This window comes from Eschrichtius robustus, chromosome 12 (genome assembly GCF_028021215.1).
Source record: "Eschrichtius robustus isolate mEscRob2 chromosome 12, mEscRob2.pri, whole genome shotgun sequence".
NCBI classification, from domain to species: Eukaryota; Metazoa; Chordata; class Mammalia; order Artiodactyla; family Eschrichtiidae; genus Eschrichtius; species Eschrichtius robustus.
The window spans coordinates 6,941,429-6,966,130 of record NC_090835.1 but is presented as its reverse complement, the minus strand read 5'-3'; the positions used below and the strand labels follow the sequence as shown (position 1 = coordinate 6,966,130).

The 24,702-nt window shown below is 42.0% G+C and overlaps 1 protein-coding gene across 1 annotated transcript in view; it reads right to left on the bottom strand.

Moving 5' to 3' along the window:
• Positions 1-6,815: 6,815 nt before the first annotated feature.
• SEC13 (SEC13 homolog, nuclear pore and COPII coat complex component) overlaps positions 6,816-24,702 on the bottom strand; it is a 50,128-nt gene continuing 32,241 nt past the window's right edge. The window contains exons 6-9 of the mRNA XM_068557322.1: positions 23,530-23,663; positions 22,973-23,096; positions 21,815-21,961; positions 6,816-7,251 (exon numbers count right to left, since the gene is read on the bottom strand). Of these exons, the coding sequence (XP_068413423.1) occupies positions 7,138-7,251; positions 21,815-21,961; positions 22,973-23,096; positions 23,530-23,663 (519 nt within the window). The 3' untranslated portion in view covers positions 6,816-7,137. The remainder of the gene's footprint in view (positions 7,252-21,814; positions 21,962-22,972; positions 23,097-23,529; positions 23,664-24,702) is intronic.

The window sequence follows — 24,702 nt, the reverse complement described above, 5'->3', positions numbered from 1 at the left end:
TCCTGATGCACACACTACTTTGTGTGTGCCCGCCGAGAGGGGAGTCTCTGTTTCCCCCAGTCCTGGTGAAGTCCTGCAGTCAAATCCCGCTAGCCTTCCAAGTCTGATTCTCTAGGAATTCCTCCTCCCATTGCCGGACTCGTAGTTTGGGAAGCCCGACGTGGGGCTCATAACCTTGACTCCAGTGGGTGGACTTCTGTGGTATAAGTGTTCTCCAGTTTGTGAGTCACCCACCCAACAGTTATGGGATTTGATTTTATTGTGATTGCGCCCCTCCTCCTGTCTCATTGCGGCTTCTCCTTTGTCTTTGGATGTGGGGTAACTTTTTTGGTGAGTTTCAGTGTCTTCCTGTCCATGATTGTTCAGCAGTTAGTTTTGATTCTGGTGCTCTCCCAACAGGGAGTGAGCTCACGTCCTTCTACTCTGCCCTCTTGAACCAATCTCATGGATTTTTTTCTTAAAATATAAGTGTTTCAATCCATTATAGTCGTTTTCTTTTTGATGCTTCCATATTTGATGAGTTTATTCCTGTGTGCTTCTGACACAACCCTATCGTTTTTAATAGTTTGTTTTCTTTCTGTCTCATTAAGAAATCCTGGCCTCATGTTGTGTGTGTCCTTCCTGCTTCTGACCTTAATTTGCCATTTCTCTAAGAAGTTTTGGTTTCTTTTAGTGGGAAATAGTTTTTAAAGACCACAGATTGGATGCTAACTACTAGTATTCCTTCTAGGCCTTTTCAGTGCATAGATGAGAAGAACATAGTTTTTAGAAGGAGAAATATAGGTCATGAGTTAATACTGTTATTTCCAAGTAAAACTTAAGGTCACACAGTGCTTTCACTTCTTGGGTTTTATACTTAAATTCCTTCCTTCATCTTAAAAATCTTGGTTTCTAATTACATTAACAAAATTACCTCTATCTTGCTGTATCTTACTTACAGTATCAACATAATACATTCAAAATAAGACTATGACAATTACTACAAACCACAAAACAACTAAATGCAGCCTTAGGAATATACAGTCAAATGACTTAAACACTTTCTCTATGTGGTTATGCCATGGGCTTGATATATAACTCACATTACATCCAATTGTTTTTTCAGTGTTTAGGGATTTTTCCCCTTTATTTGTTAATTATTAAACATTATGTGGTTCCCAAGTCAATAGTATAAGATAAGGTACATGCAGAGACTATTATCTTCCATTCCTGTCCCCTTCATTCTGTTCCTTCTTTCCTCTATAGGTAACTATTTTTAATGTGATTTTTTTTCTTTGACCCATGAGTAATTTAGATGTATTCCTTAAATTTCCAAATATTTGAGGATTTTCCAAGTATTCTATTATTGATTTCTAGGTTACTTCCGTTATAGTCTGAGAATATGTTCTAGATAATTTTAATTCTGTTAGATGTGTTAGTTTGTTTTAGGGTCCAGAAATTAGTCTGTCTTGATGAGTGTTCCAGATGTACTTGAATGCGTTTAAGTGTTGCTGGGTAGAATGTTCTATGAGTGTCTGTTAGGTTAAATTGATTGATAGGTTTGTTTATGTATTCTGTAACTTTACTGTTTTTTAGGGTCCTATTTTTTCTACTACTGAAAGAGGAGTGTTGAGATCTCCAAGTGGAACTGTAAGTGACTTCAGTTCTGTGAGTTTTTGTTTCACATATTTTGAAGCTCTGTTTTAAGTGCATACATATTTAGGATTGTTGCCTTCTTGATGAATTGACCCTTTTATTATTATGCCCCTTTTTATCCCTTATAAGTATTTCTTATTCTAAAGTCTACTTTATCTGAAATTTCTTGTTCTAGAACCAGTTTTTTTTTTTATAGATTTATTTATTTTATTTATTATTTTTGGCTGCGTTGGGTCTTCGTTGCTGCGTTTGGGCTTTCTCTAGTTGCGGTGAGCGGGGGCTACTCTTCGTTGTGGTGTGCGGGCTTCTCGTTGCAGTGGCTTCTCTTGTTGTGGAGCATGGGCTCTGGGCGCATGGGCTTTAGTGGTTGTGGCTTGCGGGCCCTAGAGCGCAGGCTCAGTAGCTGTGGCGCACGGGCGTAGTTGCTCCGTGGCATGTGGGGTCTTCCCGGACCAGGGCTAGAACCCATGTCCCCTGCATTGGCAGGCGGATTCTTAACCACTGCACCACTAGGGAAGCCCTCTAGAACCAGTTTTATCTCATATTAATATAGACGCTTTATCTTTCTTTTTATCAGTGTGTATACAGGATATCTTTCTTCTAAATCATTTCCATTGTTTTAATCTGTGTGTTTATGTTTAAAGTAGGTTTTGTATAAACAGCATATAGTTTGGTTTTTTTTAAAATCCATTCTGGTAATCTGTTTTGACCAGGCACTTTTTAGACCATTGATATTTATTGTAATCACCTGTATGGTTTGGTTTAAAACTACCATCTGTTTCATATTTGACCCATCTGTTCTTTGTTCCTTTTTTTTTTCCTTTTTCTCTTTTCATGCCCATTTTGGCCTATTTTTATGGTATCATGTTAGTCAGTACTGGCTTTTTAGCTATATTGTCTGGTTTATTCTTGTGTGCTTGACCTAGGATTTACAAACACAACTTCACGACAATGTATCTTGAACAGATATGATATTCCTTCATAGATACTGTAAGACCCTTGAAACAGAATACTTTGATTTCCCTACTTCCATTATTTGTACTATTGTCACACATTTTATTTCTATATGCTCTAAGCCCCACGATGTAGTTTGGATAGTTAGTATTTTTCGAGGGGTTAAAGAAATTTTTAAAAAGTCTTATATTTGCTTAGAAATTTACTACTTCTGGTGTTCCTTATTCCTTGGTATAGATTCAGATTTTTATCTGGTAGTATTGCAGCTCTGCTGGTAATTCCGTCTTTCAGTTTTTACTTGAAAAAAGCCTTTATTTCACCGTTTTTGTTTTTGGCTGCGCCGGTGCAGCTTGCCGGATCTCAGTACACTGAGCATGGATTGAACCTGGGCCATGGCAGTGAATCGTAACCACTATGTCACCAGGGAACTCTCTATTTCACGTTTTTAAAAAAGATGTTTACACCAGGTATAGATTTTAAGCTGACGGGTTTTTGTTCTCTCAGTGCTTCAAAGACATTAATCTTCTGATGAGGTGCATAATTTCTTTTTTTTTAGAAAATTTATTTTTTAAAATTTTTGGCTGCATTGGGTCTTTGTTGCTGCGTTTGTGCTTTCTCTAGTTGTGGCGAGCGGGGGCTCCTCTTTGTTGTGGTGCACAGACTCCATAGTTTTGGCTTACGGGCTCTAGAGCTCAGGATAAGTTGTGGCGCACAGGCTTTGCTGTTCCACAGCATGTGGGATCTCCCCGGACCAGGGCTTGAACGTGTGTCCGCTGCATTGGCAGGCAGATTCTTTACTTTTTTTTTTTTTTTTTTAAGGGAACGCTATTTATTTTTTTATTTATTTTGGCCGTGTTGGGTCTTTGTTTCTGTGCGAGGGCTTTCTCTAGTTGCGGTGAGTGGGGGCCACTCTTCATCGCGGTGCACGGGCCTCTCACTGTCGTGGCCTCTCTTGTTGCGGAGCAGAAGCTCCAGATGCGCAGGCTCAGTAGTTGTGGCTCATGGGCCTAGTTGCTCTGCGGCATGTGGGATCTTCCCAGACCAGGGCTCGAACCCGTGTCCTCTGCATTGGCAGGCAGATTCTCAACCACTGTGCCACCAGGGAAGCCCATGGCAGGCAGATTCTTAAGCACTGCTCCACCAGGGAAGTCTGATTTGTATAATTTCTAATGAGAAGTTGGCTGTCATTCTTATATTTTTTCCTCTGTATGTAATGTGTCTTTTTTTTTTTCTGGCTGCTTATATAATTTAAAAAAAAATTTCAGTCTTATTATTGTGTGTGTGTATGTGTATTTTCTTCTGCTTGGCTTTCTTTAATTTCCTAGAATCTGTAGGGTTATAGTTCAAATCCAGTTGAGAAATTTTGGCTGTTTCTCAACATTTTTTTGTGTCTTCTTTGGAATCCAACTTGCACATATTTTAGACTACTTAATACTGTAGTCACAGTTGCCTGTTATTTTTGTTTTGTTTTGTCTTGCCAGTTTTTCTCTCTGTGCTTCAGTTTGCATAGTTTCTTTTGCTGTCTTCAGATGTACTGATCTTTCCTATGGCAGTGTCTAATGTGCTTTTACTACCATCCAGTTTATTTTTCACTTCAGATATTTAATTGTTCATTTCTAGAGACACCATTTGCAACTTTCTTATATCTCCCATTTTTCTTATGTTCATTTTCCTTTACATTCTTGAACATATATATAATAGCTGTTTTTAAGGTAGTCATCTGCTAATTCCATGGTCTCTCTCCTTTCTGAGTCTGTGGCTATTCACTTTTTCCTCCCCTGGTTATGGGTCATTTGCTTGCTTCTTTGCCTGCCCAGTAAGTTTGGATTAGGTGATGGATGTTGTAAATTTTATGCTGTCACATGCTGAATTTCCTTGTTATTCCTTTAAAGAATGTTGGGCTTTGATCTGGCAGGAAGTGAAATTACTGGTGGATCAGTTTGATGCTTTCAAGGCTTGCTTTTAAGGTCCAGAGCAGCCTTTACTCTAGACCTGATTGAAGATACACCATTGATGCATGATCTTTCTTAGGACTCTACCCAGTGCCCTTTGTATTGTGAAGCTGTTGCACTCTGGTTCTTGGGAACATGAACTACTCGCCCTCTGTTGAGTTCCAGGAATTGTTTGGTCTACTGCTTTTCAGTCACGAGAGTTTCACCCTTCCCATAAGCAGGTTAGTACTTGGTCAAAAGTCTAGGAGACCCTCCTGAAGATCCCAGGAGCTGGCTATCTGAGCAGCTCTCTCTTCTCTAGTACTCTGCTGTGTAAATGCTACCTTTGCCTTTCTGAACTCTCATGTGTCTTTTTAACTCAGTGAGGCTGCTCTGGATTCTGTTTCCCTGCCCTTTCCTGGGAACCGCCTCTAGGAAGAAAGCTGCGGCAATTGTGGTGCTCCCCTCCCACGCCCACTTTATCCTCTTCTTCCAAACACTGCCTGTTGTCCTACATCGGAAAGCAGTTGTTTCATGGATTTTGTGTTTTTCTAGCTGTTAATGGCTTGAGGGAAACTCATGGAGCTGTGAATCCTTCATGTGTGGAAGTGGAAATCTCCCCCTTATGAATGGTTTGGCCCTAGTCCTTGATGTTTCAGAGTTTGAGGAGCTACCTGAATGTCATCCGGGGGTTTCTTTTGCTATCCTAGTTGCTTTGCTTTTGTGAAAGGATTGAAAATCAGTGTGGCTGCTACTGCCATCTTGCCCTAACTAGAATTCTCTCTGTATCTTTTAAATTGCCCTTACATTCCTCTCATTTGGGCTTGGCAACTGCCCTGAAGATGGACACAACATGGCATTGCACTTGGTTGGCCTGTTTTGTTGTAACAAATTGGAGGTATTTCCCTTACACCAGGAATGGCTAACATGTTACCACCCTAAGCATAAACTGTTGACAGTGGTAATTTCATTTACCTCTAGATTATTCAGACTGATTCTGGTGGTGTAAGCTATGAATACAGCCTATGGCCAGGAGCCCAATGACGTATCACTAACCCACTGTGTGACATGGGACCAGTCCCTTCCCATTATTCATTTGTAGATGGTAGCAGGCACTATAAGGAGGACCAGGCCTGCCCTCTTGAGCACAGAGCTTGTTAGGGAAGGCAGATACGTAGAGCTAACTAGAATTCAGTGTAATTTGTGTCCATTGAGAAGCCTGAGCAAAGGTGCTTCCTTGACCTTTCTCTTCACATCTGAATAACGGAAGGGAAGAAGCAGCAATTCTTCTATTGTTCTGGGAAGGTAGGATTTTGCGGAATGCTTTTGGAGGCCTAGTGGGCCGGGCCTCTCTATCCTCACTTCAACCAGTGTAGTTACACTTTTTCCAATTTTATATGTTATGATCTAAGATTTATTTCACAACAGGGATTCTGCTGCTGAAAAATGGACAAAGAACAGGCAGAAGAGGGGTCCACACTTATCTGTGCACACAGCCTCCTGCAGTGAGCGGCCTGACCTTTCATCGGTGTGTGCGCACATAAAGGCCTGGCATGAGCTCCACTCCTTGATTACGGCTGAGGAGCCCCAGCACCAGGTCCCGGATTCCACCCTTGAGAGTTCTGAGCTGAGACCGATCTGGATGCCAGTGGTGGCTTTAGCATATGGTGGTGGACGGCCCAGGGCAGCCCTTGACCTTCTTGCCATTTTCTTCACCAGTAAGTTGGGGGTATGTGCCTACACAGGTTGGCTGTGCTGCTTCACGTGTGAAAGCTCCAAGTTCATGCCACTGATACAGGTCTCAGCTACTGCTGTGACTGCTGTTTCAGTTCAGGGTCCCAGGGCCTCCCATTAGAGGTGATCCTTGGTTCAGTCGGTGAGCCTCTCCTTCCACTGACTGGGCAGTAAACCAGGTGAATTGTGCCTGCTTTCCTCGTCAGTCTTGTAACTCTTGGGATATGGTCGATACCACCCTGTATGTGCAGGGCAGACGTTATTAGCCTCAGTCTCCAGCAGAGGATGTATACTCAGGATAAGTAGCAGAGCTGGGGGCTGCAGTCCCATCCCTGAAGGCGAAGTGTAGCTTTGTATGGTGCCTTCAGCATAAACTGAGTCACAAGGACTCTTACACAGTGACAGATCAGCTCTGTGGGCAGCACTCAGCTAGGCCCACAGGGACCTGGGTCTTGGTAAATGCTGTTCTAGGACACTAACCAACAAGAGTTAAAACAAGCTTTGCAGGGAGGGGTTAGAAAAATGCAGGAAGAATTATAAGCAATACAAGTTTATTTAATTACTTTGGAAACAGTCCCCCCCCCCCAAAATGATGCCTGAACCTAAAAGGTACATAAAAATGACCAACAATATCTTAAAATAATAGAGCTGACAGTTAATTGTAGTTATCCCCTCAGAACAAGTGTGTGTTCAGCTGGACAGTAAATTACAAACCATATCAAATCATGTTAAGGCAGATGATAAATCTGGTTGCGTTTGTTAACGACTGCCAGGAAAGTGATGTGTGGGAGCTGGGTGTTCTTCCTCCCAGCAGTTTGGTCAGTTGGCCCACGAAGGGGCAGTCCTGGAGGCAGCCGGTAGAGACCAGGCCCTGCCTGTCTTGTCACTGCTCGTTCTGCTGACCCTCTGTGACGGAAGTGGACACAGAACCCTGGCCCTTGTTGACATCACTGATGCACACCCATTGCCCGTCAACCGACTCCTTCCACAGGGTCACCTGCAAGCCAGCACACACATCCTGTTACAGGTATGTACCCCTGCCCTTACCTCCCTGGGTTCTCTAAAGAGGGTAAAGATCTCCAGCAAGGACTACAGCTCACAGTCTTGTGGGTAAAGAGAGCACTTACCTTGGCTTCCCCCACTGAAATCCCACCAAAATGGAAGTAAAGGAAAAAGTATCCACACAGAGTAAGAAAGAAAGGGAGGAGTATGGAGAGTGATGTCATGAAGATGGTGACACAACTTGTTCCTGGCTTCACTTTCCCTCAAGAGAAGAACTAACAGCTATTCACAGAGACACACCACTGAACAAATCCTACAACACAGGAGTGAGGCTGAAGTAGACCGACTGCATTAGAAGGTAAGAGAAGGGGCCACATGTGGATCCCAGCATCCCTTCCAGGGGCTGGCACACTACCACGGGGAGGGGCCTCCCCTGAGGCTCTGGCCCCTCCAGTGAGAAAAGAGCCCCGGGTGACATCCAGCAACCTGTCCCCCCTCCCACTGAATTGTGGTCATCACTTTGCAGGTGCTGATACTCTGGTTTTGCTCCACCAGGATCACAGCTGAATCTGTGAGGCCCAGCTGCTGAGAATTGGATTGTGACCAGAGAGGACTTCCAACAACCAGCACTCAGATCTCTCTGCAGCCTGAGTCCCTACCTGCAGGGCCCAAGTGAGTTTGTTCTGACAGGGAAGCTGGGGCACAGGTAGGCTTCAGTCCAGACCACAAAGCATTAGTAACCTTAAAGCTGCTTCCTTGGAAAGCACACCAGTTCATAGCTGCACTTCCTACTGAATACAGCCTTCGGACTGCCCAACCAGCGAAGCCACATAGCCGGTCAACAACCCTGCTTAAGGTAACACGGGAATAGAAAGCACAGCCGGTGGCATTCACTGTCTGCATAGCAAATCTGGTGGCCTCACCTGACCAGGAATTCAGTGCACACTCTTGACTCTTCAGCTCCCCCCGAAATAAGCCATGCGTTCTCTGGATCCCATCCTGCTGTGTGCTGCCAAGGCAAGGAAGGTAATTCTAGCCTCACCTACTGCTGAGTCGAGTAGCCAGTCCTGACTGTCTAGCAAGCTTGACCAGAGAATCCAGGCAGCTGTGAAGCTGATGCTCCAGCCTCACTGGTAAGAAACCAGCTGTCCTATCATCTACCTGATCTCAGCCCGTGGCATATTCAGAGTTGAAAAAAGTGCCTCAACCCAAAACAGAACTTAATAGCAGGTCCTTTCAACCTAAGAACACTAATAGGAGAGAAAGCCAGAAACCCAAATTGAGCTGACTAGTGAAGAACTGTTATCTGCACACTTCCAGAGGTACAATGAATTCTTCGAAAAAGAATTCAAAACGGCCCACTGTCAAGAAGCCCACTTCCAATCTCTTGCATTCCTATAAACTAACAGTGAAAAATCAGAAAGAGAAATTAAGGAAACACTCCCATTTACCACTCAAACAGAATAAAATAATACCCAGGAATAAACCTACCTAAGGAGGCAAAAGACTTGTATGCAGAAAACTATAAGACACTGATGAAAGAAATTAAAGATGATACCAACAGATGGAGAGGTATACCCCGTTCTTCGATTGGAAGAATCAACATTGTAAAAGTGACTCTACTACCCAAAGCAATCTACAGATTCAGTGCAATCCCTTTCAAAGTACCAGTGGCATTTTTCACAGAACTAGAACAAAAAACTTTGGAAACACAAAAGACCCCAAATAGCCAAAGCAATCTTGAGAAAGAAAAACAGAGCTGGAGGAATCAGGTTCCCCAACTTCAAAGTATACTACACAAAGCTACAGTAAGCAAGACAGTATGGTACTGGCACAAAAACAGAAATATAGATCAACTGTACAGGATAGAAAGCCCAGAGATAAACCCACGCACCCATGGTCAACTAATCTATGACAGAGGAGGCAAGACGATACAATGGAGAACACACAGCCTCTTCGATAAGTGGTGCTGGGAAAACTGGACAGCTGCATTGAAAAGAATGAAATTAGAACACTTCCTAACACCATACACAAAAATAAACTCAAAATGGATTAAAGACCTAAATGTAAGACCAGACACTATAAAACTCTTAGAAGAAAAAACATAGGAAGAACACTCTTTGACATAAATCACAGCAAGATCTTTTTGGATCCACCTCCTAGAGTAATGGAAATAAAAACACAAACAAATGGGACCTAATGAAACTTCAAAGCTTTTGCACAGCAAATCAAACCATAAACAAGACAAAAATACAACCCTCAGAATGGGAGAAAATATTTGCAAATGAAACAGACAAAAGATTAATCTCCAAAATATATAAACAGCTCAATATCAAGAAAACAACCTAATCCAAATATGGGTGGCAAAATCTAAATACACATTTTTCCAAAGAAGACATACAGAATGCCAAAAAACAAAAGATGCTCAACATCACTAATCATTAGAGAAATCAAATCAAACTCCAACAAGGTAGCACCTCACACCTGTCAGAATGGCCATCATCAAAAAGTCTGCAAACAATAAATGCTGGAGAGGCCGAGGAGAAAAGGGAACCCTCCTACACCACTGGGGGTAATGTAAATTTGTAGAGCCACTATGGAGAACACTACAGAGGTTCCTTAAAACACCACAAATAGAGCTACCATATGATCCGGCAAGCCCACTGCTGGGCACACATCCGCAGATAACCATACTTGGAAAGCCGACACTTGCACGTTCATTGACTGCAGCAAGACCTACAACAGTCAAGGTTTGGAAGCAACCACAATCTCCATCCACAGGGGAATGGAGAGAGAACATGTGGTACATATACACAATGGAATGAACACTCAGGCATTAAAAAAAATGAAATAATGCTATTGGCAGCAAGGTGGACAGACCTAGAGATTATACTAAGTGAAGCAAGTCAGACAGAGAAGAACAGATATCATATGATTTCACGAAGAGGTGGAATCTAAAAATTGATAGGCGTGAACTAATGTACAAAACAGAAACGGACTCACGGACATAGAAAAGGAACTTAGGGTTACCAAGGGGGAAAGCATGGGGGGAGGAACAAATGCTGTGGTTGGGATTAACCTGTACACACTAATATTTATAAAATGGATAATCAACAAGGACCTTCTGTGGAGCATAAGGAACTCTACTCAACAATCTGTCATAACCAATAAGGGAACAGAATCTGAGAACAGATCTATGTATCTGCATAATTGAAACACGTCACTGTACACCAGAAACAAAAACAACACTAAATTTACAACACTCCAAACTAAAATCAGAAGTAAAAATACAATACAATAAAATCAAAAGAGAAAGAAATGCCTCCTCTATTCCGTGTTGGCTTAGGGAACCTGGGCTACTGGCACTCCCCTGGAGCCTGGGCAGCCAGTAACACAAGGCTAGAGTGTTCTGGGCCTGAGGGAGCTGGGGAGGATGTACCAGCAAATGAGCCCCCCTTGGACCTGGAGTGTCTGGTCCCCTGGGGATGTCACCACAATCTCCAGATCCAGGCAGACCCTCCCGCAGCTAAAGCCAACATTGTGCACCCAGAGGACGGTGGACTCTCTGGCCGGGAAGAGCTCTGAATAGTCTCCTAGTCTCCATGTCTGCTGGTGGTGGCCTTCCCACCTTCAGCTGCCTTCATTAGGGTCACCCCACCCATGTAGGACAGCACCCTCAGCATTGGGGTTTTGTAGGGGTTAGGACCTGTCTGGGAGGGGGGCAATGAAGTAATGAGATACAAGCCCTTGGGTGTTTGTGCTGACACATTCCACTAATTCACAACCCAGGAACACGACTTCCCCTTAGGCTGTACATGCAGGTGTAACCAGAGTTGGGCATGAAGAAATCATGCCACCTTTTGGCCGTTTACAGTAACAACAACTTTAAAGCAGGTGCTCAGGGGAACTTCATATTCTCAAAGCCTGTGAGCCTGTAAAGACACCTGCCGTCACGAAATGCCCAGGAGCAGGTAATAGGAAAGGAATTCAAAACAGGGCCCAGTTTTAAGAGGCCAATTTCCAGAGGTACATTTTACTCATAGTGTTAAAAAGAGAGGCACATGAAAAGATGCTGAACATTCCTAAATATTAGAGAATTGGAAATCAAAACTGCAAGGAGGCATCACTTGACACCACTCAAAATGCCATGAACAAAAAGTGTACAAACAATAAATGTAGCAGAGGGCATGGAGGAAAGGGAGCCCTCCTATGTTTTTGGTGGGACTGCAGTCTGGTAATAACTACTATGGAGAAAAGAATGGCGGTTCCTCAAACAGTAAACACACAGCTACCATATGATTCGGCAGTCCCACTCCTTGCCACACACGTAGATAAAAGTATAACTGGAAAATGTACGTGCACCCCTATGTTCATAGCAGCACTATTTAGAATAGGCAAGACATGGAAACAACCTAAATGTCCACTGACAGAAGAATGGGTAAAGAATATGTGCTACATATATACAATGGAATCATTATTATTATAAAAAAGAACAATATAATGTCATTTCTAGCAACATGGGTGGACGTAGATATTATATCAAGTGATGTAAGTCATGATGAGAAAGACAAATACCATATGATATCACTTACATGTGAAACAAAATATGACACAAGTTATCTATGAAACAGACTCCAAGACTTAGAGAACAGACTTCTGGTTGCCAAGTTGGATGGGGGGTGTGGGAGGGATCCATTGGGAGTTTGGGATTAGGAAACGCTAAGTATTATATATAGAATGCACAAACAACAAGGTCCTACTGTATAGTACATGGCACTATATTCAATATCATGTGATAAACCAAAATGGAAAGGAATACGAAGGATATATATATATGTGTAACTGAATCACTTTGCTGTAAAGTAGAAATTAATACAACATTGTAAATTATACTTCAATAAAACAAACTAAAAAAAATTAAAAATAGAACTGCCATATGATCCAGCAATTCCACTTCTGGGTATAAATCCAAAGGAAATGAAACACTAACTTGAAGAGACATTTGACCCCCGAAGTTCATAACAGCAGTATTTACGATTAGCGATACATGGAAACAACCTAGCTGACCATCAACAGAGGGGTGAATAATTAAGTTGTATTTATATATAAATATGCACACACACACACATAAAATGGAGTATTATTCAGCCATAGAAAGCAAAGAATATGTGATATTTGCGACAACATATATGGACCTTGAGGGCATTATGCTCAGTGAAATAAGTAAGACAGTGAAAGACAACTGTACTATCTTACTTGGATGTGTAATCTAAAAACAAAAAACCAAACTCATAGAAAAAGGTATCAGATTCATGATTATCAGAGGCAGTGTGTGGGGGAGGGGGAACAGGAGGAAGGTGGTCAAAACCCACAAACTTCCAGTTGCATGATAAATAAGTACTGGTATGTAATGTACAGCAATGATGACTACAGCTAACACTTATGTATAATATATATGAAAACTGTTGAGAGTAGATCCTAAGAGGTAACATCACAAGGAAAGTAATTTTTTTCTCTTTATTATATGAGATGATGGATGGTAACTAAAGTTATAGCGGTAATCATTTAACAGTACATGCACGTCAAAACCATTATGCTGTACACTGTTACCTTATACAGTGATGTATATCAATTATATCTCACTACAACTGGAAGAAAAGATTAAACAAAATGCATATGAGTAACTACTGTTACTGTTACTGAGGGGCAATGCTGTGAATAATGATGTAACATGAAATATTGACAATAATGATAATGTAAACATGGATGCCGTTTAACCAAATTGACAGAGCTCCAGTGAGAGGTTATGGGGTGTTAGAGTGGTTCTCAAAATGTGGTCCCAGACCAGAGTGTGTGTAGCATCTGGGAACTTGTTAAAAATGCAAATTCTGGGGTCCCAGCCCAGATCCACTGGTTCAGAAGCTCTAGGGGTGGGGTGGGTAATCTGTTTTAACAAGTTTAGCAATGCTAAAGTTTGAGAATTGTGGTAGAGGAAGACAACAGATCAACAGGTATGTTATTTATACACTGAAGTAAACAGCAGAAGCAGCAGCTAAAAGTTGAAAAGGTTTGCCCCCGTACAGGGAAAATTAGACTGCATTAAAAAAAAAAATCATAGGGACTTCCCTGGTGGCGCAGCGGTTGGGAATCCACCTGCCAGTGCAGGGGACACGGGTTCGAGCCCTGGCCCGGGAGGATCCCACATGCTGCGGAGCAACTAAGCCCGTGCACCACAACTACTGAGCCTGTGCTCTAGAGCCTGGGAGCCACAACTACTGAGCCCACACGCCTAGAGCCCATGCTCCGCAACAAGAGAAGCCACCACAATAAGAAGCCCGCGCACCACAACGAAGACTAGCCCCCGCTCGCCGCAACTAGACAAAGCCCACACGCAGCAACGAAGACCCAAGGCAGGCAAAAAAAAAAAAAAACAACAACAACACACAAAACACCAAATAAAAACTATCTAAAGCTATGTACATTAACTTGATAAAAAAATGATTCTAAGAACTGCTGCCTTAGGGATAGACTTTATTCACTAAGCATGCACTGTGTAGAATGCTCTGAAGTGAAAACATACCAAGTCCTTCAGCAAAGGAATGCTATAAAGACAGCAATAGCGCTGAGCTCTTTGTAGGAAACAGGCTTATAAGGAAGAGTAAGAAGCATAAAAGACAGCAGACCCCAAAACGTGGAACGTACAACCAGGTACTTGCCCACTGATTTGTAAACATTACTGAGGGCAGTCAGGGTACAGTGGCCTGTCCTGGGTGCCACCAGACCTGGGTACTAGTCCTGATATTGGCACTCACTAGAAATAGGGTTAGATTAGCTGTCCTTTGAGGGTCATTCCAGCTCAAATTCTATGGCTTTTAGATAGGGCCTGATGGATCTTTCTGGGACCACTGAACACAAAAGGGACCCTAGGCTGAGTAAAAGCTGTCTGCAGAGGGTCTTGAAGAGATATTACTTGTGCACCCATGTGCATTGCAGCATTATTCACAATAGCCAAAAGGTGAAAGCACCCCAGTGTCCATCAACAGAGAATGGATAAATAAAATGTGGCACAATGGAATATTATTCAGCCTTCAAAAGGAAGAAACTATGACATATGCTACAACATAGGTGATCTACAACACAGATGAAGACACTACGCTAAGTACAAATCAAAACTACAATGAGGTAGGTGTGAGGTACCACTTCACACCAATCAGAATGGCCACCATCAAAAAGGCTACAAATAACAAATGCTGGAGAGGGCATGGACAGAAGGGAACACTCCTACACTGACAGTGGGAACGTAAACTGGTGCAGCCACTATGGAAAACAGTATGGAGGTTCTCAAAAAACTAAAAACAGAGCTACCAATATGATCCAGCAATCTCACTCCTGGGCATATAGCCAGAGAAAACTCTAATTCAGAAAGATACATGCCCCCCTATGTTCATAGCAGCACTATTTACAACAGCTAAGAGTTGGAAACAACCTAAATGTCCACTGACAGATGAATGGATAAAGAAGATGTGAAACATACATACAACGGAATATTACTCAGGCATAAAAAAGATTAATGCCATCTGCAGCAACATGGATGGACCTAGAGATTATCATATCAAGTGAAGTAAGTCAGAAAGAACGACAAATACCATATGATATCGCTTACATGTGGAATCTAAAATATGACATGAACTTATCTACGAAAGAGACTCCGAGACATGGAGAACAGGCTTCTGGTTGCCAAGGTGGATGGGGGGTGCAGGAGGGATGGATTGGGAGTTTGGGATTAGCAGATGCAAACTATTATATATAGAATGGATAAACAACAAGGTCCTACTATATAGCACAGGGAACTATTCAATATCCTGTAATAAATCATAATGGAAGGGAATATAAAAAAGAATGTGCATACACATAATTGAATCACTTTGCTGTACAGCAGAAATTAACACAACATTTTAAATCAACTATACTTCAATAAAAAAATAAAAAGACACTGCTGAGATTGGTTCAAGATGGCAGAGTACAGGGACATGCTCTCACTCCCAATAGCGAGAGCACCAGAGTCACGGCTGACTGCTGAACAGTCATCGACAAGAAGACACTGGAACTCACCAAAAAAGATACCCCCATGAAAAGACAAAGGAGAAGCCACAATGAGATGGTAGGAGGGGCGCAATCACAATAAAATCAAATCCCATAACTGCTGGGTGGTGACTCACAAACTGGAGGACACTTATACCACAGAAGTCCACCCACTGGAGTGAAGGTTCTGAGCCCCACGTCACGCTTCCCAACCTGGATCTGGCAACAGGAGGAGAAATTCCTAGAGAATCAGAAGTTGAAGGCTACCGGGATTTGATTGCAGGACATCGACAGGACTGGGGGAAACAGAGACTCCACTCTTGGAGGGCACACACAAAGTAGTGTGCGCATCGGGACCCAGGGGAGGGAGCAGTGACACCATAGGAGACTGAACCAGACCTACCAGCTAGTGTTGGAGGGTCTCCTGCAGAGGCAGGGGGTGCCTGTGGCTCACCATGGGGACAAGGACACTGGCAGCAGAAGTTCTGGGAAGTACTCCTTGGCGTGAGCCCTCCCAGAGTCTGCCATTAGCCTCACCAAAGAGCTGGGTAGGATCCAGTGCTGGGTCGCTTCAGGCCAAACAACCAACGGGGAGGGAAACCAGCCCCACCCATCAGCAGAAAGGTGGATTAAAGTTTTACTGAGCTCTGCCCACCAAAGCAACACCCAGCTCTACCCACCACCAGTCCCTCCCATCAGGAAACTTGCACAAGCCTCACAGATAGCCTCATCCACCAGAGGGCAGACAGCAGAAGCAAGAAGAACTACAATCCTGCAGCCTGTGGAACAAAAACCACATTCACAGAAAGATAGACAAGATGAAAAGGCAGAGGGCTATGTACCAGATGAAGGAAAAAGATAAAACCCTAGAAAAACAACTAAATGAAGTGGAGACAGGCAGCCTTCCAGAAAAAGAATTCAGAATAATGATAGTGAAGATGATCCAGGACCTCGGAAAAAGAATGGAGGCAAAGATCGAGAAGATGCAAGAAAATGTTTAACAAAGACCTAGAAGAATTAAAGAACAAAGAGATGAACAATACAATAACTGAAATGAAAAATACACTAGAAGGAATCAATAGCAGAATAATTGAGGCAGAAGAACGGATAAGTGACTTGGAAGACAGAATGGTGGAATTCACTGCTGCAGAACAGACTAAAGAAAAAAAGAATGAAAAGAAATGAAGACAGCCTAAGAGACCTCTGGGACAACATTAAACGCAACAACATTTGCACTATAGGGGTCCCAGAAGGAGAAGAGAGAGAGAAAGGACCTGAGAAAATATTTGAAGAGACTATAGTCGAAAACTTCCCTAACATGAGAAAGGAAATAGCCACCCAAGTCCAGGAAGCGCAGAGAGTCCCAGGCAGGACAAACCCAAGGAGAAATACGCTGAGACACATAGTAATCAAATTGGCAAAAATTAAAGACAAAGAAAAATTATTGAAAGCAGCAAGGGAAAAATGACAAATGACATGCAAGGGAACTCCCATAAGGTTAACAGCTGATTTCTTGGCAGAAACTCTACAAGCCAGAAGGGAGTGGCATGACATATTTAAAGTGATGAAAGGGAAGAACCTAAAACCAAGATTACTCTACCCGGCAAGGATCTCATTCAGATTCGATGGAGAAATCAAAAGCTTTACAGACAAGCAAAAGCTAAGAGAATTCAGCACCACCAAACCAGCTCTACAACAAATGCTAAAGGAATTTCTCTAAGTGAGAAACACAAGAGAAGAAAAGGACCTACAAAAAAACCCCACAACAATTAAGAAAATGGTAATAGGAACATACATATCGATAATTACCTTAAATGTGAATGGATTAAATGCTCCAAGCAAAAGACACAGGCTCTCTGAATGGATACAAAAACAAGACCCATATATATGCTGTCACAAGAGACCCACTTCAGACCTAGGGACACATACAGACCGAAAGCGAGGGAATGGAAAAAGATATTCCATGCAAATGGAAATCAAAAGAAAGCTGGAGCAGCACTACTCAGATAAAATAGACTTTAAAATAAAGAAAGTTACAAGAGACAAGGAAGGACACTACATCATGATCAAGGGATCAATCCAAGAAGAAGATATAACAATTATAAGTATATATGCACGCAACATAGGAGCACCTCAATACACAAGGCACTGCTAACAGCTATAAAAGAGGAAATCGACAATAACACAATAATAGTGGGGGATTTTAACACCTCACTTACACCGATGGACAGACGATCCAGACAGAAAATTAATATGGAAACACAAGCTTTAAATGACACAATAGACCAGATAGATTTAACTGATGATATTTATAGGACATTCCGTCCAAAAACAGCAGATTACACTTTCTTCTCAAGTGCGCACAGAACATTCTCCAGGATAGATCACATCTTGGGTTGCAAATCAAGCCTCAGTAAATTTAAGAAAATTGAAATCATATCAAGCATCTTTTCTGACCACAATGCTATGAGATTAGAAATCAGTTACAGAGAAAAAAACATAAAAAACACAAACACATGGCTAAACAGTACGTTACTAAAAAACCGAGATCACTGAAGAAATCAAGGAGGAAGTCAAAAAATACCTAGAGACAAATGACAATGAACACACGACGATTCAAAACCTATGGGATGCAGCAAAAGCAGTTGTAAGAGGGAAGTTTATAGCTCCACAAGCCTACCTCAAGTAACAAGAAAAATCTCAAATAAACAATCTAACATTACACTTAATGGAACTAGAGAAAGAAGAACAAACAAAACCCAAAGTTAGCATAAGGAAAGAAATCATAAAGATCAGAGCAGAAGTAAATGAAATAGAAACAAAGAAAACAATAGCAAAGATCAATAAAACTAAAAGCTGGTTCCTTGAGAGGATAAACAAAATTGATAAACCATTAGCCAGACTCATCAAGAAAAAGAGGGAGAGGACTCAAATCAATAAAATTAGAAATGAAAAAGGAGAAGTTACAACAGACACCGCAGAAATACAAAGCATCCTAAGAGACTACTACAAGCAACTTTATGCCAATAAAATGGACAACCTGGAAGACATGGACAAATTCTTAGAAAGGTATAACGTTCCAAGACTGAACCAGGAAGAAATAGAAAATATGAACAGACCAATCACAAGTAATGAAATTGAAACTGCGATTAAATATCTTCCAACAAACAAAAGTCCAGGACAGATGGCTTCACAGGTGAATTCTATCAAACATTTAGAGAAGAGCTAACACCCATCCTTCTCAAACTCTTCCAAAAAATTGCAGAGGAAGGAACACTCCCAAACTCATTCTATGAGGCCACCATCACCCTGATACCAAAACCAGACAAAGATATTACAAAAAAAGAAAATTACAGACCAATATCACTGATGAATACAGATGCAAAAATCCTCAACAAAATACTCGCAAACAGAATCCAACAACACATTAAAAGGATCATACGCCACGATCAAGTGGGATTTATCCCAGGGATGCAAGGATTCTTCAATATACACAAATCAATCAATGTGATACACCATATTAACAAATTGAAGAAGAAAAACCATATGATCATCTCAATAGATGCAGAAAAAGCTTTTGACAAAATTCAACACCCATTTATGATAAAAACTCTCCAGAAAGTGGGCACAGAGGTACCTACCTCAACATAATAAAGCCCATCTACGACAAACCCACAGCAAACATCATTCTCAATGGTGAGAAACTGAAAGCATTTCCTCTAAGATCAGGAACAAGACAAGCATGTCCACTCTCACCACTATTATTCAACATAGTTTTGGAAGTCCTAGCCACGGCAATCAGAGAAGAAAAAGAAATAAAAGGAATACAAATTGGAAAAGAAGAAGTAAAACTGTCACTGTTTGCAGATGACATGATACTATACATAGAGAATCCTAAAGATGCCACCAGAAAACTACTAGAGCTAATCAATGAATTTGGTAAGGTTGCAGGATACAAAATTAATGCACAGAAATCTCTTGCATTCCTAGACACTAATGATGAAAAATCTGAAAGAGAAATTAGGGAAACACTCCCATTTACCATTGGAACAAAAAGAATAAAATACCGAGGAATAAACCTACCTAGGGAGACAAAAAACCTGTACTCAGAAAACTATAAGACACTGATGAAAGAAATTAAAGATGATACAAGCAGATGGAGAGGTATACCCCATGTTCTTGGATTGGAAGAATCAATATTGTGAAAATGACTATACTACCCAAAGCAATCTACAGATTCAGTGCAATCCCTATCAAATTACCAATGGCATTTTTTACAGAACTAGAACAAAAAATCTTAAAATTTGTATGGAGACACAACAGACCCTGAAATAGCCAAAGCAGTCTTGAGGGAAAAAAACGGAGCAGGAGGAATCAGGCTTCCTGACTTCAGACTATACTACAAAGCTACAGTAATCAAGGCAATAAGGTACGGGCACAAGAACAGAAATACAGATCAATGGAACAGGATAGAAAGCCCAGAGATAAACCCACGCACCTATGGTCAACTAATGTATGACAAAGGAGGCAAGGATATGCAATGGAGAAAAGACAGTCTCTTCAATAAGTGGTGCTGGGAAAACTGGACAGCTACATGTAAAAGAATGAAATTAGAACACTCCCTAACACCGTACACAAAAATAAACTCAAAATGGATTAGAGACCTAAATGTAAGACCGGACACTTTAAAACTCTCAGAGGAAAACATAGGAAGAATGCTCTTTGACAAAAATCACAGCAAGATCTTTTTGGATCCACCTCCTAGAGTAAGGAAGTAAAAACAAAAATAAACAAATGGGACCTAATGAAACTTCAAAGCTTTTGCACAGTAAAGGAAACTACAAACAAGATGAAAAGACAACCCTCAGAATGGGAGAGAATATTTGCAAAGGAATCAATGGACAAAGGATTAATCTCCAAAATATATAAACAGCTCATGCAGCTCAATATTAAAAAAACAAACAATCCAATCAAAAAATGGGCAGAAGACCTAAATAGACATTTCTCTAAAGAAGACATAGAGATGGCTAAGAAGCACATGAAAAGCTGCTTAACATCACTAATAATTAGAGAAATGCAAATCAAAACTACAGTGAGGTATCACCTCACACCAGTGAGAATGGGCATCATCAGAAAATCTGGTGATTTTCAAACAACAAATGCTGGAGAGGGTGTGGAGAAAAGCGAACCCTCTTGCACTGCTGGTGGGAATGTAAATTGATATAGCCACTATGGAGAACAGTATGGAGGTTCCTTAAAAAACTAAAAATAGAATTACCATATGACCCAGCAATCCCACTACCGGGCATATACCTAGAGAAAACCATAATTCAAAAAGACACATGCACCCCAATGTTCATTTCAGCACTATTTACAATAGCTAGGACATGGAAGCAACCTAAATGCCCATCGACAGACGAATGGAGAAAGAAGATGTGGTACATATATACAATGGAATATTACTCAGCCATAAAAAGGGAACAAAATGGGGTCATTTGTAGAGACATGGATGGATCCAGAGACTGTCATACAGAGTGAAGTAAGTCAGAAAGAGAAAAACAAATATCGTATATTAACGCATATATGTGGAACCTAGAAAAATGGTACAGATGAACTGGTCTGCAGGGCAGAAATTGAAACACAGATGTAGACAACAAACGTATGGACACCAAGAAGGGAATGCGGTGGGAGGTGGTGGTGGTGGTGTGATGAATTGGGAGATTGGGATTGACATGTATACACTAGTATGTATAAAATGGATAACTAATGAGAACCTGCTGTATAAAAAAATAAAATTCAAAAAAAAAAGACACTGTGCTAAGTGAAACAAGCCAGTCAGAAAAAACAAATTCCTTATAATTCTACTTACAGGAGGTCCCTACAGTAGTCCATTCATAGAGACAGAGAGCAAAATGGGGGTTGCTAGGGGCTGGGGGAGGGGGAATGGGGAGGTGCTGTTTGAAGAGCACGGAATTTCAGTTTGGGATGAAGAGTTCTGGGTTGATGACAGTGATGACTGCAGAATAACGTGGATGTATCAGTACTTAACACTACAGAGCTGTACACTTAAAAAAAGTTAAGACGGTAAACTTTGTTATATGTATTTTACATATAACTAAACGTTACCATGAAGATGAGGTTGTCAAATGGTCAGGGTGATGGACGGCCAGGGTGGTGGCTTTGGATTTACCTTGGGTCTGATTATTGGCTATGCCACCGAACAGCTTCATGACCCCTATGCAAGTCAAATCTCTGTCACCCTCTCCATCTGTATAAGGGGGATATACAACCCCTCGGGGTTGGGTGGGGGGGTCGTAAGAATTAGTGATGTAAATAAGAGACATGCTCAAAACAGTCTTCATTCAGGTTCCTCCCAACCCTGCCATTAGATGGAAGATTCAACTGTGCCCTCTACTGGACAAACTAAAGACAAACAGGGGCCTGTGTGCCATGTCATGGAAATAGGGTGTATGTACCTTATTATCTCCGCCTGAGACAGCCAGGATGTTGGCTGTGATGGACCAGCTCACATGCCATACAACATCATTGAACTTGTGCAGCAGTTTGGGGGACCACGCATTGCCCGAGGCATCATCACAGGTCCAAATGAACACTCGACCATCCTGGGAAAAGACAGGCTAGAGTCAGGAGATGGGGGCAGCAATCCTGCCCTAGTGATATCCTCTCAATCGGAAGCTATATTGGACTTTTGCAGGAATAGGGTGGGGGATTCAGGGCAAAGCACAGCCAAGGACCTCCTCGGTGTTCACAGCTTTGAGGACTAATTTCCAGCCCAGCACCCTTGCTTTTATCCCTTTACCCCAGGAACACACTTCAAATTGGTCAGGAGTCTCCCAGGTTCCTTTCCTCGTACTGGTTTCACTGTCCGCACTGCTAATTCTCAAATTTTCTCTGGGGCTTTCCTCATGTCTGCCAAGTCACTTCGTTGTTTTGGCTCCCTCTGGCGCTGTACTTTCTCAACTGAATGGGTATAGCTGCCTAAAAGCCAAGCTCAGAGAATGAGATGGGACCAAGAAACAAAACAAAACAAAACACACACACACACACACACACCCCCCAAACCAAACCGAACTAAAACAGAACAAACAGAATTACCTTTTACATCATTTAAGCCTGTTCTACTTGGTCCTCTCAAATTTAGGACCAAGTACAAGAGGCTCAAATGACATAAAAGGCCAGGCTTAACTCTCATCTTGAGTGGTAGCATATAATTAAAGGCTTATCCTTGGTCTTACTTTTGTTACCTGTCTGGGAATAGTGAGTAGGTAGACGAGCCCAAGGTCTTACAATTTCCCATTGTTCCTGGTCCTTGCTTGGGAACACTTTCAGAATGATGCCTGGGTACCTCCATTCCCTATCCACAAAAGGGTCAGGAGGGGAAACTAGTCCTGAATTTGGTCTTGCTCTTGGCTCAGTGGAAGAAAGCCACTGTGGCTTCTGACCAAGGCTTCACTCGTGATGGCTGGGCTCCAGGTGCTCCCTTATTTACAATGGTCTACAGTTGCCTGTCTCCTGCCCTTCCCCTTGAAGGATTTCCCCCAGGGGAACTGTAAGGGCTGATGGGACTTCCTGAGATTAACTAACACAGGATGCTTGCACAGGTCTGAGCTGACCTGGGAGCAGCTGGCGATTGTGCTGGTGGGCAGGCCGATGGAGGGGGCCCAGGCCACATCTCGAACCCAGTCACTATGTGCTTCCAACTTCTGCTCTTCCTTCCACTGGCCGTCCTCTTCCTCCCTAACAGGGGAGATGGTGGGGAGAATTCAGCAGGCAGCAGCCCAGGTGCCATTCCCACACCTCCATTCCTCCCCCACCCCACAGGCTCCACAGGGGTGGAGAAGCTATTCCACCTTTCTGATAAACATTTGTTGAACCTACAGAATTTTATTCAGTTCACCAGCTATAAAGAAGCCCTCCAGGAAATGCTCTGTTCCTCCACAGCCAGCAAGTCGGCTCTAGCAGTTGTGAATTAGGAAGAGTCCAAGCTCCTGAGTAAAGGGCAAGTTTTTTTTTTTTTTAAAAAAAGGATGTCCTCTGAGAGATTGAAGACAGTATTCTATGGGCAGAAGGGAAAAAGACAGGTGATCCAGTTTCTGGTGAACTGAGGCTGAGTCACGGTAGGGTAGAAGGTGAGAAGTGTCCCCTTGAGAAGTTCACCAACCCCACTTACTTCCACAGTTTGATGAGGTTGTCACAACCGCCTGATGCAAACTTCTTGATGTAGTTGGGCTTCTGCCCAGATGGCTGGTCTATGAGGCTTCCAGGTACGACAGCAGGGGCCCAGCTGACGGCATTGCAGCCAATCTGTAAGGAGGGGGAAGGGGGACTTGTGGTGACTCTGCCCCTTTGCCTGGCAAAAGGATACTGCTTCTGCAGACCCAACGCTGATGTTTATTCCCTCTCCAATTCTCAGGACTGGATTATGCAGGGCAGCTGTTTTAATGAACTAAGGATTAGCCACCCAGAACTCTTCTTCAAGGATTCCTAACAGTGCATGTATTTTTCAGCAACATGTATTTAAAGAAGGAATTAGGGAATCTCAGGAATTTAACAAACAGAACATTTTCCAAACATATGAAGGGAGGGCACAGATCCAGAAAACCACACAAAGTAAATATATGGATTAATGAATTACTCTAAAGCACTCTTGTAATCACTCCCAGGTCAAGAAATAAAACTACCATTTACCCAAGAAGCCCTATCATTTATGTCCTACCTGAATCATAGCCCCTCTGTTCCCCTGTAAGTAACCATTATTCTGATTTCTAATGTCTATTTTTTAGCTTTGTCACCCAAATGTGCATCCCTAGGCACTAGTTTAGTTTTGCCATTTAAAATTTTGTTTAAATTGCAATATTCTCTTTTTTATTGAAATACAGTTGATTTGCAATACCATGTTAGTTTCAGGTGTATAGCAAAGTAATTGAGTTATACATATACATTCTTTTTCAGATTCTTGTCCATTATAGGTTATAACAAGATATTGAATAGAGTTCCCTGTGCTATACAGTAAATCCTTGTTGGTTATCTATTTTATATACAATAGTATGTGTCTGTTAATCCCAAACTCCTAATTTATCCTCCTCCCTTTCCCCTTTGGTAACCACAAGTTGTTTTTTTTTTTTTTTTTTGGCCACGCCATGCGGCATGCAGGATCTTAGTTCCCTAACCAGGGATCGAACCTGTGCCCTCTGTATTGGGAGCACAGAGTCTTAACCACTGGACCACCAGGGAAGTCCCATAAATTTGTTTTCTATGTCTGTGAGTCTATTTCTGTTTTGTATCATTTTTTTAAGATTCCACATATAAGAGATATCATATGACATCTGTCTTTCTCTGTCTG